The 25821-nt window shown below is 53.2% G+C and overlaps 2 protein-coding genes across 3 annotated transcripts in view; one reads left to right on the top strand and one right to left on the bottom strand.

The window, feature by feature from the left end:
- The window catches only part of Adamtsl2 (ADAMTS like 2), a 32147-nt gene extending 23747 nt beyond the window's left edge, over positions 1-8400 (bottom strand). For both annotated transcript variants that reach the window (XM_057755816.1, XM_057755817.1), the window contains exons 1-7: positions 8225-8400; positions 6360-6450; positions 5657-5799; positions 4947-5022; positions 3763-3865; positions 2953-3098; positions 2705-2828 (exon numbers count right to left, since the gene is read on the bottom strand). In XM_057755816.1, the coding sequence (XP_057611799.1) occupies positions 2705-2828; positions 2953-3098; positions 3763-3865; positions 4947-5022; positions 5657-5799; positions 6360-6449 (682 nt within the window). In that variant the 5' untranslated portion in view covers position 6450; positions 8225-8400. The remainder of the gene's footprint in view (positions 1-2704; positions 2829-2952; positions 3099-3762; positions 3866-4946; positions 5023-5656; positions 5800-6359; positions 6451-8224) is intronic.
- Positions 8401-15491: 7091 nt separating this feature from the next.
- On the top strand, positions 15492-25135 carry Mymk (myomaker, myoblast fusion factor). Its single transcript, XM_057755822.1, has 5 exons — positions 15492-15626; positions 20189-20303; positions 21696-21844; positions 24444-24560; positions 24986-25135. The coding sequence occupies exons 1-5, from the start codon at positions 15492-15494 to the stop codon at positions 25133-25135; spliced, it is 666 nt and encodes a 221-aa protein (XP_057611805.1).
- The last annotated feature ends 686 nt before the right edge of the window (positions 25136-25821 follow it).

Below are 25821 nucleotides of genomic sequence, written 5' to 3'. Positions count from 1 at the left end.
GCTGAAGTCCACAGACATAGATCATGTCCTACTTTATCACTTGAGAGACCTTTGGCCTCCATGTTCTCATCTAGTCCAGAGACACGGACCCCAGAACTATGTCGACACATGGTTATTATCTTCTCAGAACATCTTGTTGATGGCCAAGGCTTGATGCATTCACACAAAGAGAGTGGGTACCAGCTCTTCAGATAGAAGCCGACCACCCTGCAAGAGCTACTGTCTACAGGCCTGGGCTGTAAGAGGTGCTACTGGCTGTTTCAGACCCCATCACCCAGGCCTCGGTATAGTGGGGAGACAGTCATAGACAATTCCAAGTACAACAGGGAGCAGGAGTGGAGGCAGGGGACAAAGAGCCACAGCTTCTGGTGGAGAGGGTCCCAGCAGGAAAGAGTTAAAAAGAACAGAGCCCTTTCCTGGGAGATGAGAGGGACCTCAGGAGATGGTTTCGTAGAGTTGGTGTTCCTATCCTAAATTCACCGTAGAAGACCGCAGAGGCCACACTCAAGCCGCAGAGGGCCAGATGTTCCTACCTGGTCCCTGACCCGACCCCTCCCCTATGGGTCCTTGAGGAGCCCACTCTGAGACAGTCTCACATGGGGCTCCTTGAGAAGCGGGGGTGAGGGGCTCTGGTGAGCTGTTTATGTGCTGCACACTGCCCCAGTGTAGCTGCTGGAGGGTGCATTGTTCACGTGGGGTCTCCAGGCAGAAAGCAGGAAAGAGGCTCATGATGTCATGGCCATAAGACAAAATGCCAATTGAGGCTTAAGGACTGGGAAGTGATCACTTTGCTGAGACAGGGTCTCTCCATGTGTCTCTGACTGGCCTAGAATTTGCTGTGCAGAACAAGGCAGCCTCAAACTTGCAGTGACCTTCCTGCCTCTGCCTCCCAGGTGCTGGGATTACAGGCCCGCACCATCGTCTGGCTTTAATTTTTGACTGACAGGGGCCGGCAACTGGCAACAGACCAAGAGCCCCATAGGGTGCTGGCAAACCCAATGCGCCGCGGATGAACCGAGTGTACGGGGTGAGCGCCACAGCACCCAAGGGAGAGCTCCCACCCCCGACCATAGCCAGCCTCAGAACGAAGGGATGGGAGTCTAAGGGAGCTGCTGGGTGAAGACAGAGCCCTCCTGATGAACTCCCTATCAGCCCATGGCCTTCCACCTGGCTTTAATTTTTAAATTAGCAAGTGGTCCACAAGACTCCTGAGCAGAGCCGGGCAATGGTGGCTCACACCTTTAATCCCAGCACTCGGGAGGCAGAGGCAGGTGGATCTCTGTGAGTTCGAGACCAGCCTAGTCTACAGAGCTAGTTCCAGGACAGGCTCCAAAGCCACAGAAGAAACCCTGTCTCGAAAAACCAAACAAACAAACAAACAAAAAAGACTCCTGAGCAGTTAGCGCTTGACTCCCATGAGCTTCAGGACATGACCTAGCCTTGAACGTGGTTAGGGAGCCCAGATCTTTCAGGGCAGACATGTGGTTCTGTAGCTAGGACCCAGGGCCCAGCTTCCCAGGTTGAGACCCAGGGCCTTAGACTCGGGTCACTGTAGCCTGTTGCTTTCTCTGCAGCTTTGGGCACCAGTAGCAGCAGCTGCCTTATAGCGGTGTCCCCAGATGTGGATGAGTTAATGCTGGCCAGACCTGGCTCTGTGCCTGGTTGGGAAACACTCAGCAGCATAAGTGGGATCGTTCTCACTTCAACCTCAGCCTCTCCAGAGGCTGCATCACCCAGAGCACAGGCCCTATCTGGTGGGCCTTGTGGCATCTGACATGAGCTGAGTGCTCTAAAGGAGAGGCACTGCCTGACCTCTGACCTCTGACCCCTGACTCCATCTCTGCCTCGAGTCCAGCAGAAAGTTGTGCAGCAGGCGTGTGGAAAGAAGCGGGGAACAGAGGAACAGCCCAGCTTTGCCACACTCTACCTTCCGCAGGCCTCCGAAGAAAGAACATCTGCCCACCACACTAGGGAGACACTTGGCATGCAGATTCAACTCTGTACATGCAAGCAGCTGCTGTGCCCACCCCTCCTTCATCAGTTTCCTCCCTACGCCCTATACTGGTGCTTCATTCTTGGTGGCCTCCTGCAGGGACTCTTGGAGCCCACACTGATTCTGTGATCACTTCTCATGTGGGGGCAAACAAGACTTCTTGGCTTCGTGGGCCCTCCGGAGGTCTCAGTAGGACTCCCTTGCCTCCCTGGGAGAACTTGAGCCACAATTCCCTCAATATAACTAAGTAATAACTTAGTTTGACTCCGCACGCAGTTCTTGGGACACAGTAATGCATTCTGTTGAGCAGTGACTATCACAAGTGCTACAGGAAGGTCTGTCTCACGCGTGGATCCCAAACATGAGGGTCAGACGCAAACACCAGGTCATTAAACACAGCACTAGAGAGAAGAGTCTCAGTCTGAGCCCAGAAGCCAGCACGTCCAGAGTCAAGTTCCAGACACTCCAAGACTCATGCCTCAGTTTCCCTATTCTGTCCTCCCTGAAGACTGCCTCAAAGGTCACATGTGATCCCATACTGTGTCCACTGGTGTGCAGGTGATGTAAAGGACCCCTTTTTATGGCCATCAGGAAGGAGCCTTACACCTCTGCCTGGGCCTGGGCAGAGAAGAAAAGGACCCAGGATAGGACACCTACCTGGCAGGTGGGATGCAGGGCTACGCCCACCCAGGCTGCCACACCCGCTCTTACCAAGATGATTGTTGCCCTTCCGGTAGTTGCCCGTCACGTGGGTGCAGCTGCTCCCGTCCCCCTGGCAGACACCGCACTTGTCCAGCGTGTGGGTGGAGAAGAGCACCCCGTCACAGCCAATGGGCTGCAAGAAGCAAGGGGAGAGGCCGCTGGGGCGCTGGGACTGGCACAGGGGCGCCTCTGCCTCTGACAGGCAGGGTGGCCAGCACAGTGAGAACGGCTATACTTTTGGTACAATGTTTAACAACCTCACATTTTCCAGACACGCAAACCCCTCTCAGGTCGGTGAGCTTGCAGGAAGTGCCGTCACGGGCGGGCACCATGAGCTGCCGCTGGCCGTCTACAGTGGTACAGTGCAGATCGCATGGCTTACTGGAGATGTGGACGTAGTCATCTGGGGGTGGGGGTGAGGTAGAAAGTCTCAGGGGAGAGGGTGCTGGACCCATCCCCTCCTACTAATACAGCACCTCTCCATTACACAGATGGGGCAGCCGAGGTTTGAAAAGGAAGGACCTGACAAAGTGCTGGTAGCAGAAATGACGTGAGCCCAGTCCAAGCTCTGCGTTCCAAATTCTGCCTCCTTGTGAGCAGGCGTCACACCTGAGACCCACAAAAGGATTTCCCATGGCAGAGGAGCTGGACACCTCAGCGTTTCCACAGGGTGGGGGAAGAACAGCTCATTTACACTGTGCCTGAACAATTCGTATCCTCTCCCATGGGGAGAGAGAGGGAAAAAGGTGGGCGCGGAACAACACGCAAGCCCCCAGTCCCATGAGACCTCGGCCAGTCCTCATTTGGGCTTGTCTGGGCTGGTTCCTGTCTAACCCCTGGGGACAGTGGGAGAGTCCTGACCTCTGAGGGCAGCCCTGGAGGAAACTCAGCTCTATAATCTGTCCCTGGTGATGTCACAGGTCACGGGGGAGGGAGGGAGGGAACAGACCTCCAGGCCCTCTTCTAGAGAAGTGTAAATGACCACCGCAGCCTTCAACAAGACCTGGCTCTGAGTCTTAGTTTTCCCACATGCCCACCCATAGAGCTTATTCCTGAAGCTCAGGTACCCGGGTAGAGAGGCTTCCATTGGTATGCCCGGCCGTCATACACACGGGAGTTGAAGGAGACACACTGCTCTTCACGGAAGCTCCTCCCATCCGGTGGACACTCCTGAAAGAAGAAGGCGCACAGGCTCCAGGAGGAGCTGAGCAGGAAGTGGCTACAGATGACCCTGGGGGGGGGCACTCAGTCCATTTTGCCCCCTGCTCCCGGTCTCACTCCCCCTCACCTCCAACTACTCAGAAGGGACAGTGATTATTCTTCCAGTACCACCAAGTACCAGCCTTCCTAATATTCTGGTTATCACCCTGACCTTGGGATAGATGGGACACTGGTGGCTCTCCCCACACTCCATCCTCTGGCATGTGGACATCTCCACATGTGTACACATCTGGGTGCAAAGTGCCTATAGCTAATCCAGTGTACTTGATGGCTAAACACAGGAACTGAAATCAGCAGGAGTGGACTCTGTATGAAGAACCTTGGGCATACGGGGGCAATTGCCCATGCTGGAGCTAGACTCCAAACTAGGTTAGTGTCTGTCTCCTTCAGGAGCTCATGAATGACCACCAACCCTGACTCCATGACTAGCCATGGCCTCTAGATTCCCTTCAGCTCTCATACTCCACATGTGCACACAGCTGGGCAAGCCAAGTAAGACAGGCAGACCTGGCACCTCAACCACCATGCCCTGGTGGCTCTTGGATAAGCAGCCAGGTTTCAGACTGACTTTGGTCCCATAGAGGGTACTCCTCAGAACCCCGGCTGGAATCAGTGCCTCCTCTGAAGCCTCTGCCATCTTGGCGTCCAGCCAAGGCTAACGAAACAGTGCATGCGGGCACACCTAAGAGCTAGGGCGAGAGGCCTGAGGTGGCTGCCCAGCAAGACTGCTTCCTAGGTGGGAAGAAGGGGTAACTATTGTGGCTTCCTGGTGTGCAAATGTTCAAGGCATATTGGGACTGTGGTGGAAGACCCCAGCTTCTGAAACTGTACTTAGATTTCCAGGAATAGGTGGGAGCTCAAACCATCCTACCACTCCCAACATGCTGGGGATGCTGCATGATGGACCTGGTGTTAGCCTGGGCATCAGCCAGCTACGCTGGACTCTCCCTGAAAGGGCTGTGGCAGCAGAAGGATGTCCGTAGTCTAGGGGCAAGACCAAGACCTATGTGCTTCAGGCATCTGGTCTCACCTGCACTCTGCAGAGCTGGTACCGTTTGGATGTGCCCACACAGGTCCTGTTCCCTGCTCCTGGAACAGACTTCCTCCTGATGGGAAAATGCGGTACCAAGCCAGGATTGGAGTGGTAGCTATGGGTCCTGACACCTGTTCTGCCATCTACGAGCATCCCAGACTCCTAGGATGGCATCTGATTCCCCTCTGTATTCCCAGTACCAGCCACAGAGTTATACTGTGAGTAACAACCATGTTTGCTGAAGCCCATACTAACACGCAAATACATGCGATGTCATGTGTACCCAGAAACATCAGCTGGCTTCATGCTCTCCACGTGATGCCATGGATGAGGAAACTGATGCACAGAGATTAAGCGCTCTACCCAAAGTCACACAGCTTAGAAGTAGCAGAGGCAAGACTCAAACCCAGGTCCCTCTGAGAGCAAAGGTTCTTAAAACTTTGCCTGTGCTCTTCCCTGCTTCAGAAGACAGGGGAGTCTCACTCCTCAGTGGTAGAGCTCTAAAAAACCCAGAACTTCCTTTCTGACGCTCCCTCTCTGGCACCCCAAAACATTGTTGCTAAGGATCTCTTAGTAGTGCCATGCCCCGTGAAGGCCAATGGGAAGAGGAGCGTGCATATACCAAATGGGAGCCCAGGAGAAAAGTCACCAGCTCATGGATCAGGCTGCCTCTGTTCACCCTCCCTTGGGGCTTTCAACAAACTCACCTCTGCTGCAGACAGTGGCGCTCCTGGGATGTCACCCCACCTCCACAGCTTCGGGAGCATGCTGTCCACTTGGTCCACTCCCCCCACCAGTAGGCAGTAGCATCGGCGCCCCCCTCCAGGCTGTTGGAGGTGGGGCTGTTGTCCTGGGTGAAAAGCCCCCCAATGGTGAGCAGAAGGTTCAACCACAACACAGGAGAACCTACACCCCAAGCCCCACAAGGCATTACTGGCAGCTGAGGGGAGCAGATGACACATCCTCCTGAGGGGCTGCTGGCTGGATCTCGCAGAAACCTGAGTTCAAGTTTCACAGATGACTGGAGAGAACCCCGCTGGAGACTACCTGTGGGCTGAACCTGGAGCATATCTTAACCTACCTTGCTTTCTTCCTCACAGGACGCGCTACACCTGCAGGCTCCCCTCACATACACCTCCCATCCATGTGTTTTATTCTAGGCCCTTGATGGAAGGAGAGACACCAGACACCCCTCACATTCTGGCTAGCTGGTCAGGGACTCCAGGATGGCCAAAGTCCCAGCTCAGGGGCAGGTCTAACGGGCCAAGTTTCTGGAGCCCAAGGGAACACCAAGACCTCTGGGCATGTGTCCGCCCTTACTGCAAAATTCCCCAAAGTCAGACACTTGAGAGGGAGCTCAACACTGGCTGAGAAGCTGGTGGAGGGTGGGCACTGGACAATGCTACTCACCGAGGCCTCAGTAGATGCTGTACCCCCAGCCACAACTGCCATGGCCAGCAAAGACCAAGCCCAGTGTGAATGTTGCCATCTGCCATCCATCCTATGAAGCAAGACCAGCGTCACTATCAGGTGAGGCCCTGCTTTGGGGATAGACTCTCAGGGTTCTCCCAGTGCCCCATGTGGTAAGGTTATCTGGGATCCTGTGGTAGCGGCTGCCATCTGAGAGAGACGGAGCCATCCATCTGGGATCAGCAATCAGCTCTGTAAGTGATTACAGATGTCTGCCCGGCTTAGGCACAAAGGGATGATAGGAGTGCCAAGTCTGAGACACCCTTCATCTGAGGTCTTCTGCCAAGCTTTGCCCCTGGAGAACGGCTGTGAAGAACAGAGACAGCCAAGGAGGATGGAGCCCAGCCTGGTAGAGCGGTCATTATGACGACAGATAGGAACCGGGCTCAGTCGATTGCCTTGTCCAACGCACCTTGGGAGTTTTACCTGCTTAACGTGCAGGCCACGTGAGAGAATGACCACCCCGTAGAGTTCATGAGGGGGTGTCCTCCCTTCCTCCCTACTTTCACTTGTCCCCTGCCCCATGATCCTCAGGAAATGGCAGCCTTCCCTTGTCAGAGGAACATCCTCATAGCCGGGTATTCAGTATTCTGGTCCTCGGGTGGGGCACAATCCAGAAGTCTGGGTCCTTCTCTCTTGCGAGAACATGAAAGTGGGGGAGGGGCAGAAGGAGGCACAGCTTGTGCCTGTGTGTGTAATGGGCCCAGGGCCCCTTCCCAGCAAGCTAACACCTGAAACCCCAATACCCACCAAGGGGGAAGGAGAATCAAATGAAGGAGAGCATCTAGGCCTGCTGCCCCAACTCTCAAAACTGCTCCCCTGAGCCTCAGCGTAAACCTTGTCTTTGCAGGGGAGCTAATGCCCTCTATCTAGAATTTGTTTCAGGTGGGCGTCAGCCGCCGGTGAGTTAGACAATGGATTTCAGAAAACAGCAAGTCTAGAGAGAAAAGTCAGCTTACCCAAAGCCACACAGTCAGGCAGCCTACTGCCCCCACACCCCACAGCAAACTTAGGGGCCCAGCCCAGCACCCACTAATTCCAGGGAAAGAAAGTCTGGAGATCGTCTGCACCCTTGAAACACTGACACCAACTGTATGCCTCTCTCCCTCCCTCCCTGCCTTCCTCCTTTCCTCTCTCCCTCCTTCCTCTCTCCATCCCTCCCTCCCCAAGCACCTGCAGGTGTGTGGGAGCTAAGCCAGCAACACCCTTACACCCAGACTGCACCCAGACAGACCATGTATGCAATGATACTGTGGATCCTGAAATGGGGAGCTTCATCCTTGAGACCCCTCCATCCCACCAACTGCCCACCACCTCCCCTACCCCATCTGTCTGCTCTCCCCCTGCAGGTCTCCATCTGCATCCCCATTTTCACTCCGACACCAAACCCCCATCCCACATAGTCCCATTGGCCTCCCTGGTTCCCCAGTCCCTGCCGCCCGCTGAAGACAGGTGCCCAGTCAGTCTCACACTTGGTTTTCATTAAGGCTCCCAGACACTGCTGGATTCCAGCCAAGTCCAGCTCAAACAGGATCCATCTCTCCCTAGGGTCCAAAACCTTCACTAGGCCCACAGCAGCGGTTTGCAGCACAGACAGCAACTGCTAGCACCAAGGCTGTTGCCTCAGGGCCACCCTGCCACTGTGTGGTGCAGCTCGCTCCCCCTTCCTCGGTAGATAAAGACCCTCCCCAGGGGCTAGGATATCCCCCAGCCCCATTCTGAACAGCTGTCTGGCCTGGACTGAGCTGCATCTCACACCTCCCAGAGACCACAGTATGAGCTGGGAAAAGTATGTGGTGGCCTACCTCACCCAGGGTCAGCAGGTTGTCCTCCCAGAGAAAGGGGTCAGAGCTAGCTGCCAGGTGCACCGTGCAGGAAGAGGAGGGCAGAGAAGTGTGGGCTCTGTCTGTCTCTTGTCCTGCTTCCCCAGCTGCCTCCCTCTCCCACTTCAAAGAGCATTCAAGGGAGGGGGTTCCCAGGAGGGGCGCTCAGCCCAGTGGCTGCTCTGTGGCCCGCAGCTGCCTTTATAGCTGTCAGGCAGACGGGGAGGAACTCACACTTCCCACCGCTGCTCCCCCGCCCAGCCTGCTGGCGGCTAGCCGGACGCACACTTTAACCCGCTCTGCGCCTCTGGAGCATGGCCAGGCTGTCCAGCTGCCTGCTGGCTGCTGCTGCCACAGTCCAGAGGCAGTGAGTGAGCCTGGGACGGGCTTGCCTGGGTCCAGAGTGACTGACTCTAATGGAGCAACTAGCCTGAGGTCACGTGGAGGGAGGTTGACAAAGGTGGAGGAAGAATCCCTTGCCCCACCCATTCAACTTCAGCTTCCATAGGAGGCTGGGAACCATGTGTTGCCCAGGCTTCCAACTCCCGTTTACAGGGAGACACTGAGGTCTGGAGGTTGCGTGCATCCAGGTCACCCTCCATCCTTGGAGAACAGACCTGAGGAACTGAGGGGCATTCAGAGATCAACCAACCAATGGCTCCAGGGAGAGGAAGAGATGGCTTCAGCCTGCTGACCAGATGCCTAGGAGGATCAGGTTAAGGGTAGGCATTGGGTATTTGGCAGATGTTTGGTATCGGTTTGGCTGGACCCCACACCAGCTGGGCAGCTAGTGGCAAGCAAGCTGAACTCTAGGATTCTGGTCTTGCTGAGCTGGAGCTGAAGGGTGCCCAACGTCAGTCCTCCCCGTGAATTCTAGCCGACTTCGAGATGTCTGCCCTGATGTGTCTGGCTCTCCAGAGCACTGCATCTTGGAAAACAGGCCCCTTCAAAGGGCAAGTGATACTGAAGCATCTCATAAGATGGCTGAGCCATTTCATCCATGCCCCTGCCTCCATAAGGAAGTCCTCTTCTTCCCTCTCTTCCTTCTCCCTCCCTCCCTGCTGGATGGTGAGCTTCTTCAGTTACCTTCTTAGGTTGCTCAGCATTGTACCCTGGGGAAGTACTGTGTCCGACCACCAGACAAAGTCCAGAAACAAAGAGACCAGTAGTAACAATAAACACTCAGCCTTGTAAGGGGTTGTGTTGGGGAACAAGCATCTTCATTATTTGTACTTTACAGCTGAGACACCCAGGCTGGGAAATGGAGTGACCTGCCTAAGGCCACACATTAAAGCTGGGACAGACATGAGTGCCATGCTCCTCTTCCACACGCCCGCTCCTTCTGCCTGCTTCTTCAAAGCTGCCGGCTGGCTCTCACATCTTAGAGCCTGAAGGGGGTCAAGGGATCAGGTCTCACTCTCCCCTTGTTCTGTAGCAGCTGACCTTAGGGTATTCAGTTTCTGCTCTTTGGCACCCTGACCTCCCCTGACCCTTACCCAGGCCCACACTGCCCCCTGGGGCCAGCGAGCTGAAGCACAGACATTTTATTACCAATCACAAAGCGCACACGCATGGACGCACGTACGCACAGGATCTCACTCAGACACAGATCAGATCTCTCTTATTCTGGAAGCCTCTGCCACTGCTCTCCTCCGTCCTGGCTGACTACCAGACCCTGCACAACCTGGAACAGACCCAGCCTCTCCTGGCACTTCTGGCTCTCGCATGCCCCAGTGCCAGGGTGACTAACAGTTTCCCTTGGGAGGCACCCCACAGCCCAACTGACACAACCACCTAGCATCTTCCCTCAGCCTGGCAAAACACAGGCCATAGTCTGGCCACCTGGAAGACATACCCATGGCGCCAGTATCCCACTGGCCTTGTGACCTCCACCAGTGTGTGACCCTCTAGACTCTGGCTCCCTGCATTAGCTGTGCCTTCTTTCCCCTACACCTGACTCTTTGGGGCTTCCAGATTCAAGACTCTATGGCAACCATGACAGAACTACCCCGCCCACAATGGGCTGAGGATTTCAGAGAAACAGAAACAGACTCAAAGTGCCCCCCACCATGCTCTTCTCCCACACAGTGATAACTGCTACTCTCTCTATCTTCAGTGGGTTCCCTTACACCTGTGACGGGGGATACTTTACTGTCAAGTGCTCCACATGATAAAAATGTCATGATGTGCCAGGAGAGATGCACTGAGAAAGAGAAAGTCTTGTCCTGCTTTCCAAATGGGGGCATTTTGTACTGAGTCCCATAAATCACCTGTCCTTGAAGCCCAGGGAGCCACTGTATCCCTGTTCTCAGTTCCACCCACCAAACTTCTGGGGCCTGAGGTAGCCTAGAGTCACCAAAGGAGTCAGTGGCTCCAGGCCTCTGGTCTAACTCCTGTCCGACTGCCTCAAGGCCCTGCCTCATCACTCTTCCCCACAGCTGAGACCCCCAAGATGCTCCTCTGAGGCTTCTTTTCCTGGGAAGCTCCCCCACCCCCATTTGGCTGGAATGGCCTCTCTGACTTGAGGCTGGGACTCCCCCTGAAGTTTAGCTCAAAGCAGAAGAAAGGACATTTTGAGTCACTACCCCTCCACCCACTGTAAGCTGCCCAGGAAGGGGACTGCAGACCCCTAAGTGACAAGAAGGTGAGAATGTCCTGGGTTAGACCACCACACAGACTTCTGAGTTTGCTACCCATCTCTTCTAGGAATACTGGCTTTTTTGTGGGGAGCCTACACATGAAGCTCAAGTTGGGGAACCCAGGCCTCCAGCTAGGTAAGATTCCTCAGGCTACTGTGGTCTGAGATTCCACAAAAAGTGGGGGTTCCTCTGTCTCTAAACCTAATCAAGGACAGGGTTAGAATCCCTAGGGTGACCGGAAGTGAGCGGTTGCTGGCACTCTATAAACAGAAAGCTAAGAAGCTGGACACCCAGGCTCATGCCAGTCGGGAAATATTGGTACTGCAGTTGCATTGCTCCTGGCACATCACAACTTGCCCATGGTCGGTATGGACACAGTAGCAAAAGCCAGGGACAGCCCAAGGGACAGGCTAATCCAGGAGAAAATCTCCTGCCCAAGGGACCCATGGGCATCTCCACCAACTTCTATACCATAGCCTGAATCTTCTAATCCAGGGGTTAGGACAAATGTAATAAAGAATGATAAAAGGCTTGATTAGGCCTTCTTGGTTAGTTAGGGTTTTTGAGATCCAAATATGAATGGTGGAAAGGTTTTGAAATAGCTATTTCAAGCCAGATTACATCTAGAAGCTTGAGTGCTATATTAAAACTTAGAGTTAGATTTTTTTTTCGTAGAGAAGATTTACAAGTTATGTCCAAGTTCCTGGGTCCACAGAAAAACCTGGCCTGTAGCTGTCTCCTCTGGCCACATGCAGTGGATGTCATTTGCCAGACAGTCTGGGGGTTAGGTAACAGCAGGGAATCAGGAGTTGAGACCCAGCCCTGCTCCAGCACCCAGCTCCAGAAGATAGTCAGTGTCTTTCCACAGTGAGAACCCACCAATATGAGAGGCAGACCACACAGTTCTTACTAGAGGACTGGCCTGCCCCGAGCCCCTCGGCCTTGTGCAAATGCCAGCAGAAGTTCGTGGGGCCATAGGGCAGATGTTTCCTCGGCCTTCTAGCATGTTAACAGGCCGCAGTGTCCTGAGACGCTCACGCTTGTGACAGCCGCCAATCACAATCCCTGTGTTGCACACAGAACCCCAAACAGCAGCCTAGGCACAGACCTCAAAGATAGAACTAAAGAGACTTGAAGCTTGTTTTCTTCTGCCAGGTTAACTTCAGTAGACCCCAGACAGGAACAAGGCTTCTGTGCTCTGAGGTGACCCACTACTGTAGGCCGAGTGTTCAAAATTTGGAGGAGGCCAATACAGCAGCTGGCACAGCACTCGGGGCTGGGCAGACAGACAGCTGTCCTGAAGGCTGAGAGCTCAGCATTCCATGCATGTCAGCACCTCTATAAAACCCAGCCACTCCCTCAGCTGAGGGGCTAGGGAAGGGGGGACCAACTGGTCAGCCTTCACTCCAGGCTTTGTGGCCTAGAGGCTGACCCTTACATGGTCCCACTGGGACCATGCCACCTGCTGGGCGGAGAAGGGATGCCACCTGGAACCCTTGGGCACTGAAGCCAGGTCATACCAAGAATCCACTGCGCCCACCCATGAACCAAGACAAGAAGGCAACAGCTCAGGGCCCCTCCAGTCTCACAGGACAAAGGAAAATAAGTGACAAGTCCAGGCAGTCTGATATGGCTGGGTGACCTTGAGTAAAACCTCTATCTTTCTTTGTAAAAATGGAAAAGGCCACAGTTGGCACCTGCTGGTTGCCAGAAGACCCATGAGGCACAGCACGAAGAGCTCTCTGCACATGGCTAGCCCTGGACAAGCCTTGCGTGTATATGTGATTTTCAAGACCTATATGCACAGGCAGGGCCATGGGCAAACAGCCACACTCTGAGCCAGGCTGTGTTCTGAAGGACGCTCGTGGTTTGATGGCACAGCTGTTAGGGTCTGCTGGGCTAAAGCACAGAGCAGATAGAGAGCTGGCGGGCGGGGCGTCAAAGGTGGGAAGGACCAGGGTTGGCCTTGAGCCTGCCCAGGTGGACCCTTGACCCCTTCCCTCCGTCTCCAGGGGAACGCCTCCTCCCAGAGCAGCTTCCTGACTTGCCATTCTACTTACCTCAACCCCAGCCCCCAGGCAAATCACTTCCCCTGCTCCAGAGAGACCCAAGGGTCATTTCAGTCCTGTTCAAGACTAGATGCCTTCTCCAGAGTCAGCTGGTCTGTGGCCAGGCAGCCAGGCTGGGACGGGTGCCACACACGTCCACCCCCTCGGGGGGCAGCACCCCAGGCCCAGCCACCTGTCTCCCTGCTTTGGAACATCTTCTCAGCACCTTCCTCTTTAATGGCTATAGCATCTGTACAGCTCCACTTCCTTCTCCTTCCCGCCCCCCACCCCACCCCTCTCTCTTCCTGAAGCTTACAGCCTGGCTTGGAGTTCATAGCTGCAACACACAGACTCGTGCACATACCCACACATGTGCGCGCTCACACACACACAGCTGTGGAATGTTTTCCTGCTTCTGGGGTTTATGGCTCCGGGGCATGTGCTCCTTGCCACCTCCCCAAGGCCGTGACATCTTGCCTATTCCTTCTCCCCCTTTGAACTCCTGCAGGGAGCTGAGGCTGAGTTAGAACTGTGGACCAGTGAGGGGAGAAGTGGGAGGCATGGGAGACCCCACCTGAGTTGCTCAGGGGCAACCATGAACCGCCCCAGCCCCCAATCACCAGTGTTCATATAGCAGAGACTGGTTTTCCCATTTGGAAAGGGAACTGGCCCCAGACTGAAATCAGCCCCGCCTCCCTGGATTTTCATTCATTCTTTTAACAGCCATTCATTTCTCTGGTATTTGTTGAAGACCCACAAATACTAGGTTGGGCTTGAAGGGGCTATGGCAGGGAGCCAGGCAGACAGATCCCCTGCTCAAGACCCAAGCAGTTCAACACCAGCATCTCCATCAGAGTGGTGAGGGCCAGGATAGGAAGGCTGTGGGGTTGGGGGAGGGGCAGAGGAAGAGCGAAGGAATCTCTCGGTTCACTATCTGTCAGTCACAGGAGTCTTCATCTCAGACACACTGTCCAGGCTGGGAGTGAACCAGGCCTTAGCCAGAACAAGGGACAGGAAGCAGAAGCTGGGGGAGACACTGTATCTGACGGGAGAGCCTAGCACGTGCAAGGGCTGGGGTGTGCGTCTAGGTATGGATATGGGCAGCTTGGGACCTCTTTGAGTAGTTAAGCTCCCTCCAGGGACTGAGAGAGCCTTGGAAAAGCCTTAAGCAGAATGGCAGGGCCAGGTGTGTCTCAAGTTGGATATTTCATTGTGAGCAGGAGAACTGGATCTCGGACAACATCAGACAAGGGGCTTCCAGAAAGGGATGTGGGAACTGGCAGTTGAGTAGGGGTGGAGCAGCCAGGCCTCACAGAGACAGGAAGCCCACAACCTCTCCTAGAAAAGCCCACTAAGGGTGTATTGGTACTTGAGCCTGCTATACCCCAAGGTCTAGGTACCAGGGCGAGGGAAGTAGGGGATAGCCTTCTGGCCCATCCAGCCACCAGAGGCACTGGAGCAGAACAGCATGGACACATCTCAGGGTCATTGTACAGAAGCCAAACCCTGAAGAACACACACTGTGCAATCCACTCTTAAGTTCTATGAAGTCAGGCCCAGGCAGAAATCAACAATGGTGGCTGCCTCTGTTAGGGAGCAGGGAATAGCTTACCAGAAAGGGCATAAAGGAATGTCCTGTCCAGGAGCCCCGGGAGTGAACACTGAGTGTCCCACGGGTGTGTGCACCTGCCAGAACCCTTCAGCCTATGGGATTAAACCCTGTGCACAAATAGCAAAAGAAGCTGATCACAAATAAACCTGAGAAAGAGCTGGCCTGAGAAGCTCAGACCACACACCCGTTGTTCCTTGGCTGGGGGTTGAGGGGTCCCTGCCAGACAGTTCCTCTAAGACATTTTGCAACAGGAGAAGGTGATTTCCTGAAGTCAGGCCAAGGAGCTGTTGTTAAAAGAGGGAAGGAGAGCTTCAAGAACAGACAACAGCTTTCGAACTGAGAAGGTGCTGTCTGCTTGTTTAAGGTAAGAAACAATGTAACTAAGCGGTGAAGGCGGTGGGTAAGCGGTTGAGTGAAACGGGCCCATGCGCCGGTGAGCCGGGAAGCTTATCTGCAGGTCCTTAGAAGAGAATTGGTTAAGTTTTAAGTTTTCTCACCTCCTGCACCCCCTTTGACATGTAACCCAAATAGCAGCACCCTTGACATGTTCATCCTAGGACAAAGACCTGGATGGAAAAGAACCAGAAGGTGGAGGATCTCATTTGTAGGAACTTGCTCCCCCCTACCCTGAGAGTCTTACCTCTAAAGGAAGAAATACAACTTCATTGAGGGAATGGTGGGGGGAGCGGGGGAGAGAAAGGAAGAGAGAGAGGGGAGGGAGAATCCGAGGCAAGTGCAGGCCACATGGTACTGTACATCAGCTGTTGGACCTTCTCCATGTGTCACTGGACACATGCTGCCTTGGGGCACTTAAGCCCTCCTTGTGGGCGCTGCCACAGCTGCAGTCAGGGCTGCTGAAGAAAAGAAGAAGTGGACTCCTTTTCTCCCTGTCCTGGAGACCGGGAAGGCCTTCACCACCTTCTCCCCAGCCGGTACCTTCCTCCTGGTCCATGGGGGCAGTTATAGCCAAACTGCTCCTACCTACGCTTAGCAGCCTGGCCTTCCTCCCCACCGTGAGCATTGCGGCCAAGAGGCGGTTTTACATGGAGGCCATGGTCTATCTCTTCACCATGTTCTTCGTGGTGGTAAGTGGGAGCCTAGGAGGAAGACCTCACAGGGAGGGTTGCTACCACTGTCTTGTGCCAGGTAATGGAGAAAGAGGATTTGAAAGAGAAAGGTATGGGTGGGGGTATCCCGTTGACTGGAAAGAGAGGTTTTCTGGTGTCTGTCTTCCTCTATGGACCTCAGTTTACCCATCTGTGCCAGGAATTTGGGAGAGGGGAGTGACTGACATGTGACTGATGGCCCTGTGTAAGTTAGTTGAGGAAAAATTTTGCAGGCTGCTTCTTCTTGGGCTTCCCTCACCCTCCTCTCTACCAACTTTGTCCTGGAGCTGCTGAGCCAGGGAGGACAAGGGGTGAGTGAGCAAGCTTAGCAATGGACCCACTAGGTTGAGAGAAGGTAGAGGACCTGGGTGGATCTGACTCCAGAATCGGAAGTTCCTTCATTGAGAAGGACCAGCCTCTCTCTGAGTCCTTTCTTTTTCATCTTGTTAATGTGTCTGGCTGGCTGCTTCTCAGTTCCCTCTCCCCACTGTTCCCTGGTAATGTCCTGGAGTGAGTCTCTTGTTTTTCAAGGGCATGTCTGGCACTGGCCAGCTTCTCTGAAGCCTGGTGTCAAGGCCTCTGCTTCTCCTCACCCCCACCATGTGTCTGTCTCTCTCCCTCTGTTTCTCTCACTAGTCTGATGTCTAGTTTTCTCTCCACCTCTGTCTCTCCTTCCTCTGGGTCTGTATCCCGCTCTTTTTATGACTAGAATTACACCCCCATGGAGTTCACCCTCCTCCTCTTCTCCCTGATCTGTCCTCTCGTTTACCCTCTGTGTCTCTCTGGCTTTATCTACCTGTCCATCCAACTTGCTTCTGTCTATCTATCTAATCTGCCACCTATCTAATTATATAATTATCTACCATCTATTTATCATTTGTCTTGTTGTTCTAATATACCTATTCACTATCTATCTATCTATCTATCTATCTATCTATCTATCTATCTATCTTCTATCTATCATCACTCTATTATCTGTCTACCAACCATCTCTCCCTGTCCATTCGCCTACCCATCTATCCTCTCTCTGTCTTCAAGCTCCCCCCATCACTATGCCCCTGAGTCCTTCTGAGTACCCTCACTGGTCCTCACTGCTGTCCTCACCAGGGGCCACGCCATCTCCCTCACTGCTCCATAGCCTCTGTTTCTCTCTATCATACCCATCCCTCAGGAGTTTGTGTGGTGTGTGGCCCACACGTTGGTAGGATACATGCCCAGGGTTGGCAAGCAGCCTGTTAGTCTCCTCCTTAAGGTAGACAAAGCTTTGGAAAATAGTGTCCTGTCTCTAGGTCCACCTCTCCCAGCAGCAGGGTCTCAGTAGGCAAGAGCCTGCAGTGTGTGAGCATACGCAGCTGGTTCGGAGTGAGTGAGGCCACGAGCACACACATGTGTGTTCACACATCACTCGATATCCTGAGTAAGCCAGAGTGACTGTCTAGTGGTAGGAGAAGCCACCAGCACTTCTGGGCTGACAGCATTCGGAGAGGGGTGGGCACATGTCTACCTCCTGGTTGTGGTGGTCCCAGCAGTGAGTTTCTCCAAGGCAATTGGAAGCTCTAGGGTTCTGAGTTCACTTTAGGAAGGGAGGATATTAGACCATGACAAGCCACAGCAACCAGGATGGGGAGGGGCTCACCATCACTCATGAGCCTAAGGTAGTGATTTACATTTGATGTAAGAGGAAAGTTTCAGAGAAGCTAGGCCACCAATGTCACCATGAGTACCACTGAGATCCTGGTCTACCTACAGTACTTTCCCACAAAATGTCACTTGTTCCTCACGAGACCCTGGTCAGTCAAGGTCAGAGCCAAGATGAGACCCAAGGTCAGGGACAGAAACCAGGTTCTTGTGGCCAAGGCCCACATGAGATACAGCCCAGAAACTCACAGGCTTCGGTTAAGTCACCCTGCCTGCCTGCCTGCCTGCCTGCCTGGGCTTGGGCTGGCCTACAGCTGCTTCTGTGCCAGCCTCAGAGGCCCACCCTGCCCCACCCCACCCAGAGTGGCAGGGCCAGCTGTCTCCTATGACAAATGTCCCCTGGCCTCAAAGCCACAGTCTGTGCCTCCCAGAGTTCTGCCTTCCACGTGGCTCCTCCAGGACCCTCCATGGCAACCACCAGTCGTGTGGTATGCTGATGCAGAATACAAGGATGGCTCTTGGTGTCAGTTACCCAAGAGTGGGCCTGATTTATTCCAAAGAGTCCTCTCTCTCCTGTCCTAATCTTATAGCCGTCGAGTCTAAAAGCAGGTTCTAATCTAGGAATCTTGGACAGCAGCGTCCTCTCCGTATGCTGAACAGCACAGAAATATGCTAAAAAGAATGAAGGATTTGAGTCTTAATCTTTCCCGGGAGTCTCACAAGGGAGACAGCTGTTTCCCTGAGCCTATTGACTCAACAGCACACAAAGCCACAATTAGATAGTATCAGCCTAGGCCCACATGTTGCTTTCAACATGTTTTTGGGGGGCTGGGGGCTGTTTTCAATGCTTTGCTGATTTTAACACATGGTCTTAGCCCTGGTCACCACATCTCACACAAACATACACCGCTCTGAGTCGGGGGTGTAAAAGAATCACAAAGGAGAAATAGAGAATATAGAACAATCAAAGTTCATACGTTCACCTGAGCCTGTAGGACTCGGTTACGCTAGAAATTCAAAGGTTGATTGCACTGTTTGTTCCAGAGGTGAGTTCATTCTCGCTGTAGGTGAGTACAGCGTGCTAGCTGATCTCAAAAAAGCACAATATTAACTTGGTTTTGGGTTGGGTGAAAGTTTGATTTGTAAAGACAAGCTTTAAACAGCATTTCCCAGAACAAGCATTCCCTTGTGGGGTGCTGTGCTATGCAGTTATCATCAGGGTCTCCTAGCCAGCCCCGCAGAACGGTGCTCTCACTCCATTGGACAGAGGAGACCCCGAGAGACCAGCCTCTTGCTTGGTCCCCTTGGCTAGATCTGCTGGGTGAACAGCAGGGTTGGAGCTCCTGCCACAGCCAGTTATGTCCTAGCCCAGCCCGGGTTGGGCCAAATCCACCTGCCCTCTGAGGAGGGAGTGTACCCATCACTGCCTTGCCTCCTTGGGCAGGAGGTGCCCCAGGGAAGTTCACAGTCACACAGAGCCCAAAAGAACCTCAGGGCCTGAGGACAGTGAGATCCCCTGCTGGAAAACCTCTGGCCCTCCCACAGGCAAGCACACTGTGCCGGGATCCAGTCTAGTGAGGCTCTTCTGCTCCTTGTGGAGGAAGGTACCGATGTTTCAGAATCTCACAGCGAGAGAGTTTTACTGGTTCATGGGGGCCTATACAGCAAAAGGGAGCACAGATGTTACAGAAGGTAGGCTCAGGTTGAGTGATGTGGCTTTGTAAAGAGCTGGAAGAGCAGGAGCCCCTCCCAGAGCTGAGTTCCTTTCCTCTTCTGCTTAAGAGCCTCGATCTGGCCCCACCTGAAGCTTGTCCTCCCCTGAGCTAAATAGAGCTAACACCTAGTATGTTAGCCACCTCTTTCCCAGTGTCCCTTTAAAAAGGTGCAATACCCAAAAGTTCAAGGCAGCATCAAAGCTCTGGGTGAGGCTGACCCGACACAGAAGCTGGACCACCGCCTCCCTCCCTTCCCCTGGATGCTCTCAATTGACTGACAGTCCACGTGCAACTGCGATCAGCAGGAGGTCTCTGAGCTTCTAAGGCGGGCCCTACCATGCTTGCCTGACACATCCATCACCCAGGGTCCCCAGCCCCCTGTGGTGCCCCTGCTGCCTCCAGACAAGAGCTGTTTTCCAGCTTGCCTGCTCCCTCCTGCTGAGCTAGGCTCAACCAAGAGCCGATTGTGTTGGCTCCCAGGCTTGTTTGGGCCAGTCGCACTTGTCAAAATAATTATGTCATGTAATTAAATATTACTTAAAACGATGAAATGTGAAGGAAGAGGGAGAGAGAGAGAGAGAGAGAGAGAGAGAGAGAGAGAGAGAGAGAGAGAGAGAGAGGTTTTCTGTAAGAAATAAGTTGGCTGCTTGGAAATATTTCATATAGGGCCTTTTGCTTTAGAGCAAATCTGTTCAGCTACACGTCATGAAGATGCCTGCTAGAGTATTGGAGAGAGGTGCAGAAAAGAGAGTGGCAGGAGCAACGTCTGTTTTGGGGAGTTAAGGTCCTTCTCCTTTTTGAAGGGACAGGGGTCCAAGATTAAAGGTTCACATCCAAAGATTGATGCGGGAACATGTGTGCACTTTCACATCAGCCCAGGGGCAAAAGGTGTGTGTGTGTGTGTGTGTGTGTGTGTGTGTGTGTGTGTGTGTGTGGTGCTTTAGGGTCCCCTCCTTAGCAGGCTTCATCTGTGTGACTACCAGCTTTGGGCCAGTGGTAAGAGAGTCTGAAAGTGATATTTACTTCCAGGCCTCAAGGACTCACCTAGCTAGGAGGAGTATCCAATTGTGTGCCCTGACACACAGAGCCGCTAAGGTCTCGCAGCAAGTGAGGGGTCTGTGGCTTGGGACCAGTCCTCACCCACCACTGATACTCATGGCCTGCTGATCTCGTGTGCTTTCCCTGCAGTTCTCCCATGCCTGCGATGGACCCGGCTTGTCTATGCTGTGCTTCATGCGCCGCGACATCCTGGAGTACTTCAGCATCTATGGGACGGCGCTGAGCATGTGGGTCTCACTAATGGGTGAGTGGCTGTCTCTGCCAGAGGGTGGGAGCCAGTCCCCAAGACCAGCCAGAGCCCAGCCCATCTCTGAGATCCTCTCCCTCCTTTCTGCTTTGCACACACATTTCTTAGCTGCCTACAATCTCACTTTTCACGTCCTTCGGCGATGCCTGTAAACACTTGTGACACTGGGAAAGCAAAGGCACACAAAAGAGAGAGCAAATGTGTCTCCACACTCAATCATGCAGAGACCACCATGCCCCCAGTTCAGAGACTTCGTCTCTCAGAGCATCCTCCAGGCTCAAGGGAACATTTGCTCTTAGGGGTAATCTTCAGCCCTGGGTTTTAGGCGTGGGGTCATTCAAAATCCTCACCTTGGACCTGGGGTAAGGCTTAGTGGTAGAGAACTGGCCTTGGTTCCATCTCCAGCACTGCGAAAATTTGAAAAAGAAAGAAGGAAGATGTCCTAATTAGGGTTTCTATGGCTGTGAAGAGACACCATGACCACAGCAGCTCTTATACTAAAGAAAAACATTTAACTGGGGCTGGCTTACAGTTTCAGATACTTAGTCCATTATCATCATGGTGGGAAGCATGGTGGCATGCAGGCAGACATGGTGCAGGAGAAGGAGCTGAGAGTTCTGCATCTGGATCTGCAGGCAGCAGGAAGAGAAATGAGGCACACTAGGCCTGGCTTAAGATTCTAAGACCTCAAAGCCTACCCACAGTAACAGGCTTCCTCCAAGACCATACCTACTTCAAAAATCACACACCTCTTAATAGTGCCACTCCCTGTGAGACTATGGGGAGGGGCTTTTTTTTTTTCAAACCACTACAGAAGGGATGGAGGGAGGAAGAAAGCGGGAAAGATGGAGGAAAGAAGAAAAGGAAGGAAGGAAGGAAGGAAGGAAGGGAGGGAGGGAGGGAGGGAGGGAGGGAGGGAGGGAAGGAAGGAAGGAAGGAAGGAAATGAAATAGAAAGGGAAAGGAAATAAAGAAAAGAAAAGAAAAGAAAAGAAAAGAAAAGAAAAGAAGAGAAAAGAAAAGGGAGAAACCAAACATACTCAGCCTTGTTTCTCAGGGATGCTGTCACAGGTGGCCGTGTTTATCTGAGGGTCCCTCCTGAGACCCAGCCCTATGCACCACTCACCCACTCACATATCTCTGGTCTTGAGACTTTTGTCCCAGCATTCCCAGGAAATACTGAGTACTCGACCTACTGTGTAATTCCAGCCACCCTGATCTAGGGAAGCAGCATCCCCGTTTCCTCCAAATAAACCAAAATTCAGACCCTGTGGGGGCCAAGCGGGGCCTTTGGGTCCTTCAGACTGAGAGGACACCCAATGGGTCCCCAAGGGTGGAGGCACAGCCAAGAGGAGGGAAGCAGCTCACCATGCCCATGTCTCTCCTCCAGCCCTGGCCGACTTTGATGAACCACAGAGGTCAACCTTCACGATGTTCGGTATCCTCACCATCGCCGTGCGGACTTTCCATGACCGCTGGGGCTATGGGGTATACTCAGGCCCCATAGGTACGGCCATCCTCATCATCGCTATGAAGTGGGTGAGTACTATGTGTGTCTCGGCTGACAGGATCCAGGGACCCTGCAATTCTCCCATGACCTTGCTTTCTCCTATATGGGGTCCTACACCTCATACCCTTATATGCAAGTGGACTAACATAAGAATTGAGCCAAAACCCCTAGAGTCCCTAGAAATGGTGACTCATGTTTGAACCCTATTCCTTGCTGGCGCATCAGTAAAGCCTCAGTAAAGCCAAAACTCCTTTTCTCTGCTCTGTGTCCAATACCCATAGGGACTGTTTCTAAACACAGGCATATACATGGCTTTTAATTTACCCAGAGATCAGGAGACCACTCATCATCACGACCATCACTGCCTTTATTTTATCAACATCATCGTTATCATTCTGACAGACAATGGCTGCTTACAACAGCTGTTTGGAGAGCAGCTAGGTTGATCTGGAGAACCTGCCTGAAGGGAACAAGCTTTGGATATAGTTTTTGTGAGGAAAGAAGGTTTGAGGTGGGGGGTGGAGCAGAGTTTTAAGTAGGACTGCCTCTGGAGGATGTCCTGGTGCCTGGCACTTACTCTGCCCTCTGCAGTCCCAAGGCACTCCTGGCTGCAAGGCCTGGAGCCCACCTAAGCTAGCCAACATGAACAAGGATCCTGACGGCAGACTAGACCCAGGGATGTCTCCTCGGCCCCACTCAGAGCATTCAGTCCCAAAACACAGACCTGGAAGGTCAACAGGCTTTAGATCAAGTAGGTGGCAGCCCAGGCCCCAAGTTCTCACCATGCCTGTGCATATTGCATGCAAGACCACTTTGGATCTCAGGGCTCCCCTAAGTAGAACCCCAGCAGTGTAGAGCAGGGCAGGCAGTGCTTCGGAGGGAGGGAGGGGGGTCCTCCAATTCATCTGCAGCAAAGGGACAACTGGTAAAAACAGGCAGGAAGCTTCCAAGCCGTCTCCTACTCGTGTAGGCCCTGAAGAACCCAGGCTTATTCTGCTTTTTGGTTAAGGGTGAAGCTAAGGTACACAGAGTTCAGCAGACAAAACTGCAGCCCCAGTGAGCAGTGGCTACTGGACTCGGCCTTTAGGGGAAGCTTCTGCCTCACTCTAATTGGGGAGAAGCTGGCCCTGGCTGACCCTGGAGGCAAAGGTGCTGGGGTTCGGCACAGTTAGTTAACAAGCTGGAATGCATAGACATGAAGGCTCCCTCTGATGTTGCTTCCTTGTCCCGCCCATCATGGCTCCTTTGCTACCCTTGGCTGGGTCTGGATCTGACCAGATCTTTTTAAGATAGGTCTCACTTTGCATCTCTGGTGACCTCCAACTCACAGAGATCCGCCTTCTTCTGCCTCCTGAGTGCCGGGATTAAAGCCCAGCATGCCCATCCTGACTGAACACATGTGTGTTAGTGTCCTCCCACTAAATGCCAGGCTTCCCAGGTCTCTGTAGCCATCCACATCTGGGGCACAGATCCCATCTCCTAGACCACTAGATATGTAGGTTTGGACTTGCTTCTTAGAAAGGGGATAGCATTCCTTCCCATGTCTCACCCTTTGAGGGAAGAAATATGGGAACTTCTTCTTGGAGAGCAGAAGCTCAGTTAGATGGAAAACAGGGGCTCCCAGGACAAGGAAGGCCCTTGGGTGATCTTGGAAATGCTTCCCCTCTCTGGGGCCCCAGGGTTACAATTGTGGGATTGACCCCATGAAGGCTTCCCAGGCCACTACCGCCTGCACCCAGGCGAATTAGCTTTACCCACAGCACTGATGCCATTCACTGAGTCCTCAACTCCTGTTAATAATGGCAAGTTTCAGAAGACTGGAAACATCATACCGCCATTCATTTGCTGGTAAAGCCAGCTCTGGCCAGCTGTTGATGGCCTTTGTGTTTCCAGTGTATTCAGTAATGGGTGCAGTCAAGGGCTGCTGTCCTGTGCCCACTGCATGCCCCGGATGGTGGTATGTATAAATGGTCTACCGCACTGAAACCTGAACCATCCTGGGTCTAAAATACCTCCGGGCCCCAGGAGTCTGCATTCCACGGAGGAACCACAGGTATTCCATCTCGTCTATGTAATACCTCGTCTTCCCAAGCTTGAACATACAGCAGATCCTCACGTAAGGCAATGGGGCCTAAGAAATGAGAGTTAATGGAAAAGGATCACTGAGCTGGTAACACTGATCGTATTTGTCTTGATGTCACTGAAGTCCCAGACTGCCACACAAACCACCTGGAGAGGAGCACAGGGCTCATGGGTACCAAATAAACTGACACACTTTCTCTATTAACAGTCTCCATGGGAACGCCCCATAGCTGGGAGATAGGAGTGCATCAGTGGCCTTGCTCCTTCCCAAAGAGACAACAAAGGCAGTGAGGTCCCAGGGAGAATTGGCCTAGAGATTCCCAAGCCCTATCTCTTAGGCAGAGATCTCTGTCAGTTTTACTTCAATGAGGGCCCAGTCCTTGCAGAACTGACAAACGTGCTCAGGCATGCAGAGGAATGGGGACGCGGCACTTCTACCTGAAGATGGTAGGGGATGGCAGTGGGATCATGCCCAGACAGCTCAGGAAGGGATCCTTCCCTGTGCTGCACCCCAAAAACCTTAATGTTCTCACCTTGTGCCCACAGCTGAAGAAGATGAAGGAGAAGAAGGGTTTGTACCCGGACAAGAGCATCTACACTCAGCAGATAGGTCCCGGTCTCTGCTTTGGGGCACTGGCTCTGATGCTTCGCTTCTTCTTTGAGGTAACAGGCCTGTGGGGAGGGAATGGAGCCCTCCAGAGCCCTCTGGAAATGGCTCAGCTTAGCAGAAGGATAGACTGGCTTTACAGGGAGGCTCCAAGTCATGCATTCTGTTGTGGTGGGAATTGAAGTTGGTACTCCCCATCCCCAGTGTGCCAGCACTATAGCCTGCATGGACCTGAGGGTGCCAGGGAGTCAAATCAGGCCCTGACTTCAGGAAGCTTGCATATCCTAGAAGATCCAACATGCGTGCCCTGGAAAAGACCAGGGGCTGATGCCCAGAACCCAGGGGACAGGGGACAGAGGGAGGCAGAGAACCTTTCTACCATCTTCTCAGGGTGGGACAACTGACAGAGGCACCAGATGGCTAGCAGGGCTTAGTTAAGGGATGGGGTCAAGGCCCCAGACTGACTCGCTCTCCTCCACAGGAATGGGATTACACCTATGTCCACAGCTTCTACCACTGTGCCCTGGCCATGTCCTTTGTCCTGCTGCTGCCCAAGGTCAACAAGAAGGCTGGGAATGCGGGGGACCCCGCGAAGCTGTCCTTCTCCACCCTCTGCTGCACTTGTGTCTGACCACAGCCCCTGTTCTGGTCCTGACTTTCTGTCTGGCAGTCCCACCATCTCTCAAGATACTTCCTACTCTTTCCTATGTGGTGTGTCAATGAGAAATGGTCTCTTCTGCACCCCAAGAGACCAACAGTCTTGCTACACCCTGCTGAACGCTGCTTAGGGACCCACGGACTCCTTGTTCATCAATTGCTTAATTCCGTTGCAGGAAAAAAAAAAGGAATTTTCTCCTCCAAGACCTCATAAGCATAGGTATGCCTGGCAGAGCTCTAGGTCAGTAGATACTGGTCACAGTCCCAGCCCAGCAGCATACACAACAGGGATTATCTTGTCCCCAAATCCTGCCCACCTGGATTGTCTGTTTTCTCTAGAAAGCTGGTATTGCCACTTCTACCCCATATCCAGGTTCTGAAACCTCCCCCCACCTTTTAGGAAGCTGGAGCCAGTGAAACCAGCTTTGGCCTGGACCCAAGTTTTAGCCAGGTCTTAGATCAAGCCACTCAGAGTAAACTCCTAATCGGCCTCCAAGAATACCTTACATACTTTGGTTCCTAGAACAAGTCTGTAAGCTAAGTGTTACAGTTCCGGTCTTGGGGGAGGCCTGTCAGGGTCAGCAGCTTCCCTAAAAGCAGGTGCTGATAGACACAGAGCTAAGTCTGCTGCTGGCCTGGGTACCTGGGTTGGAAGTGGGG

Source organism: Chionomys nivalis, chromosome 22, assembly GCF_950005125.1.
Source record: "Chionomys nivalis chromosome 22, mChiNiv1.1, whole genome shotgun sequence".
NCBI lineage: Eukaryota > Metazoa > Chordata > Mammalia > Rodentia > Cricetidae > Chionomys > Chionomys nivalis.
The sequence above is the reverse complement of the archived record's forward strand: the minus strand, read 5'-3'. Positions and strand labels throughout refer to the sequence as shown.

Excerpts from the sequence above, each read along its gene's own strand:
- Mymk (XM_057755822.1), top strand. The coding sequence starts at position 15,492 with ATGGGGGCAGTTATAGCCAAACTGCTCCTACCTACGCTTAGCAGCCTG. Across the intron at positions 20,304-21,695 it reads CATGTGGGTCTCACTAATGG|CCCTGGCCGACTTTGATGAA; the intron begins GTGAGTGGCTGT and ends TCTCTCCTCCAG. Across the intron at positions 21,845-24,443 it reads TCATCATCGCTATGAAGTGG|CTGAAGAAGATGAAGGAGAA; the intron begins GTGAGTACTATG and ends TTGTGCCCACAG.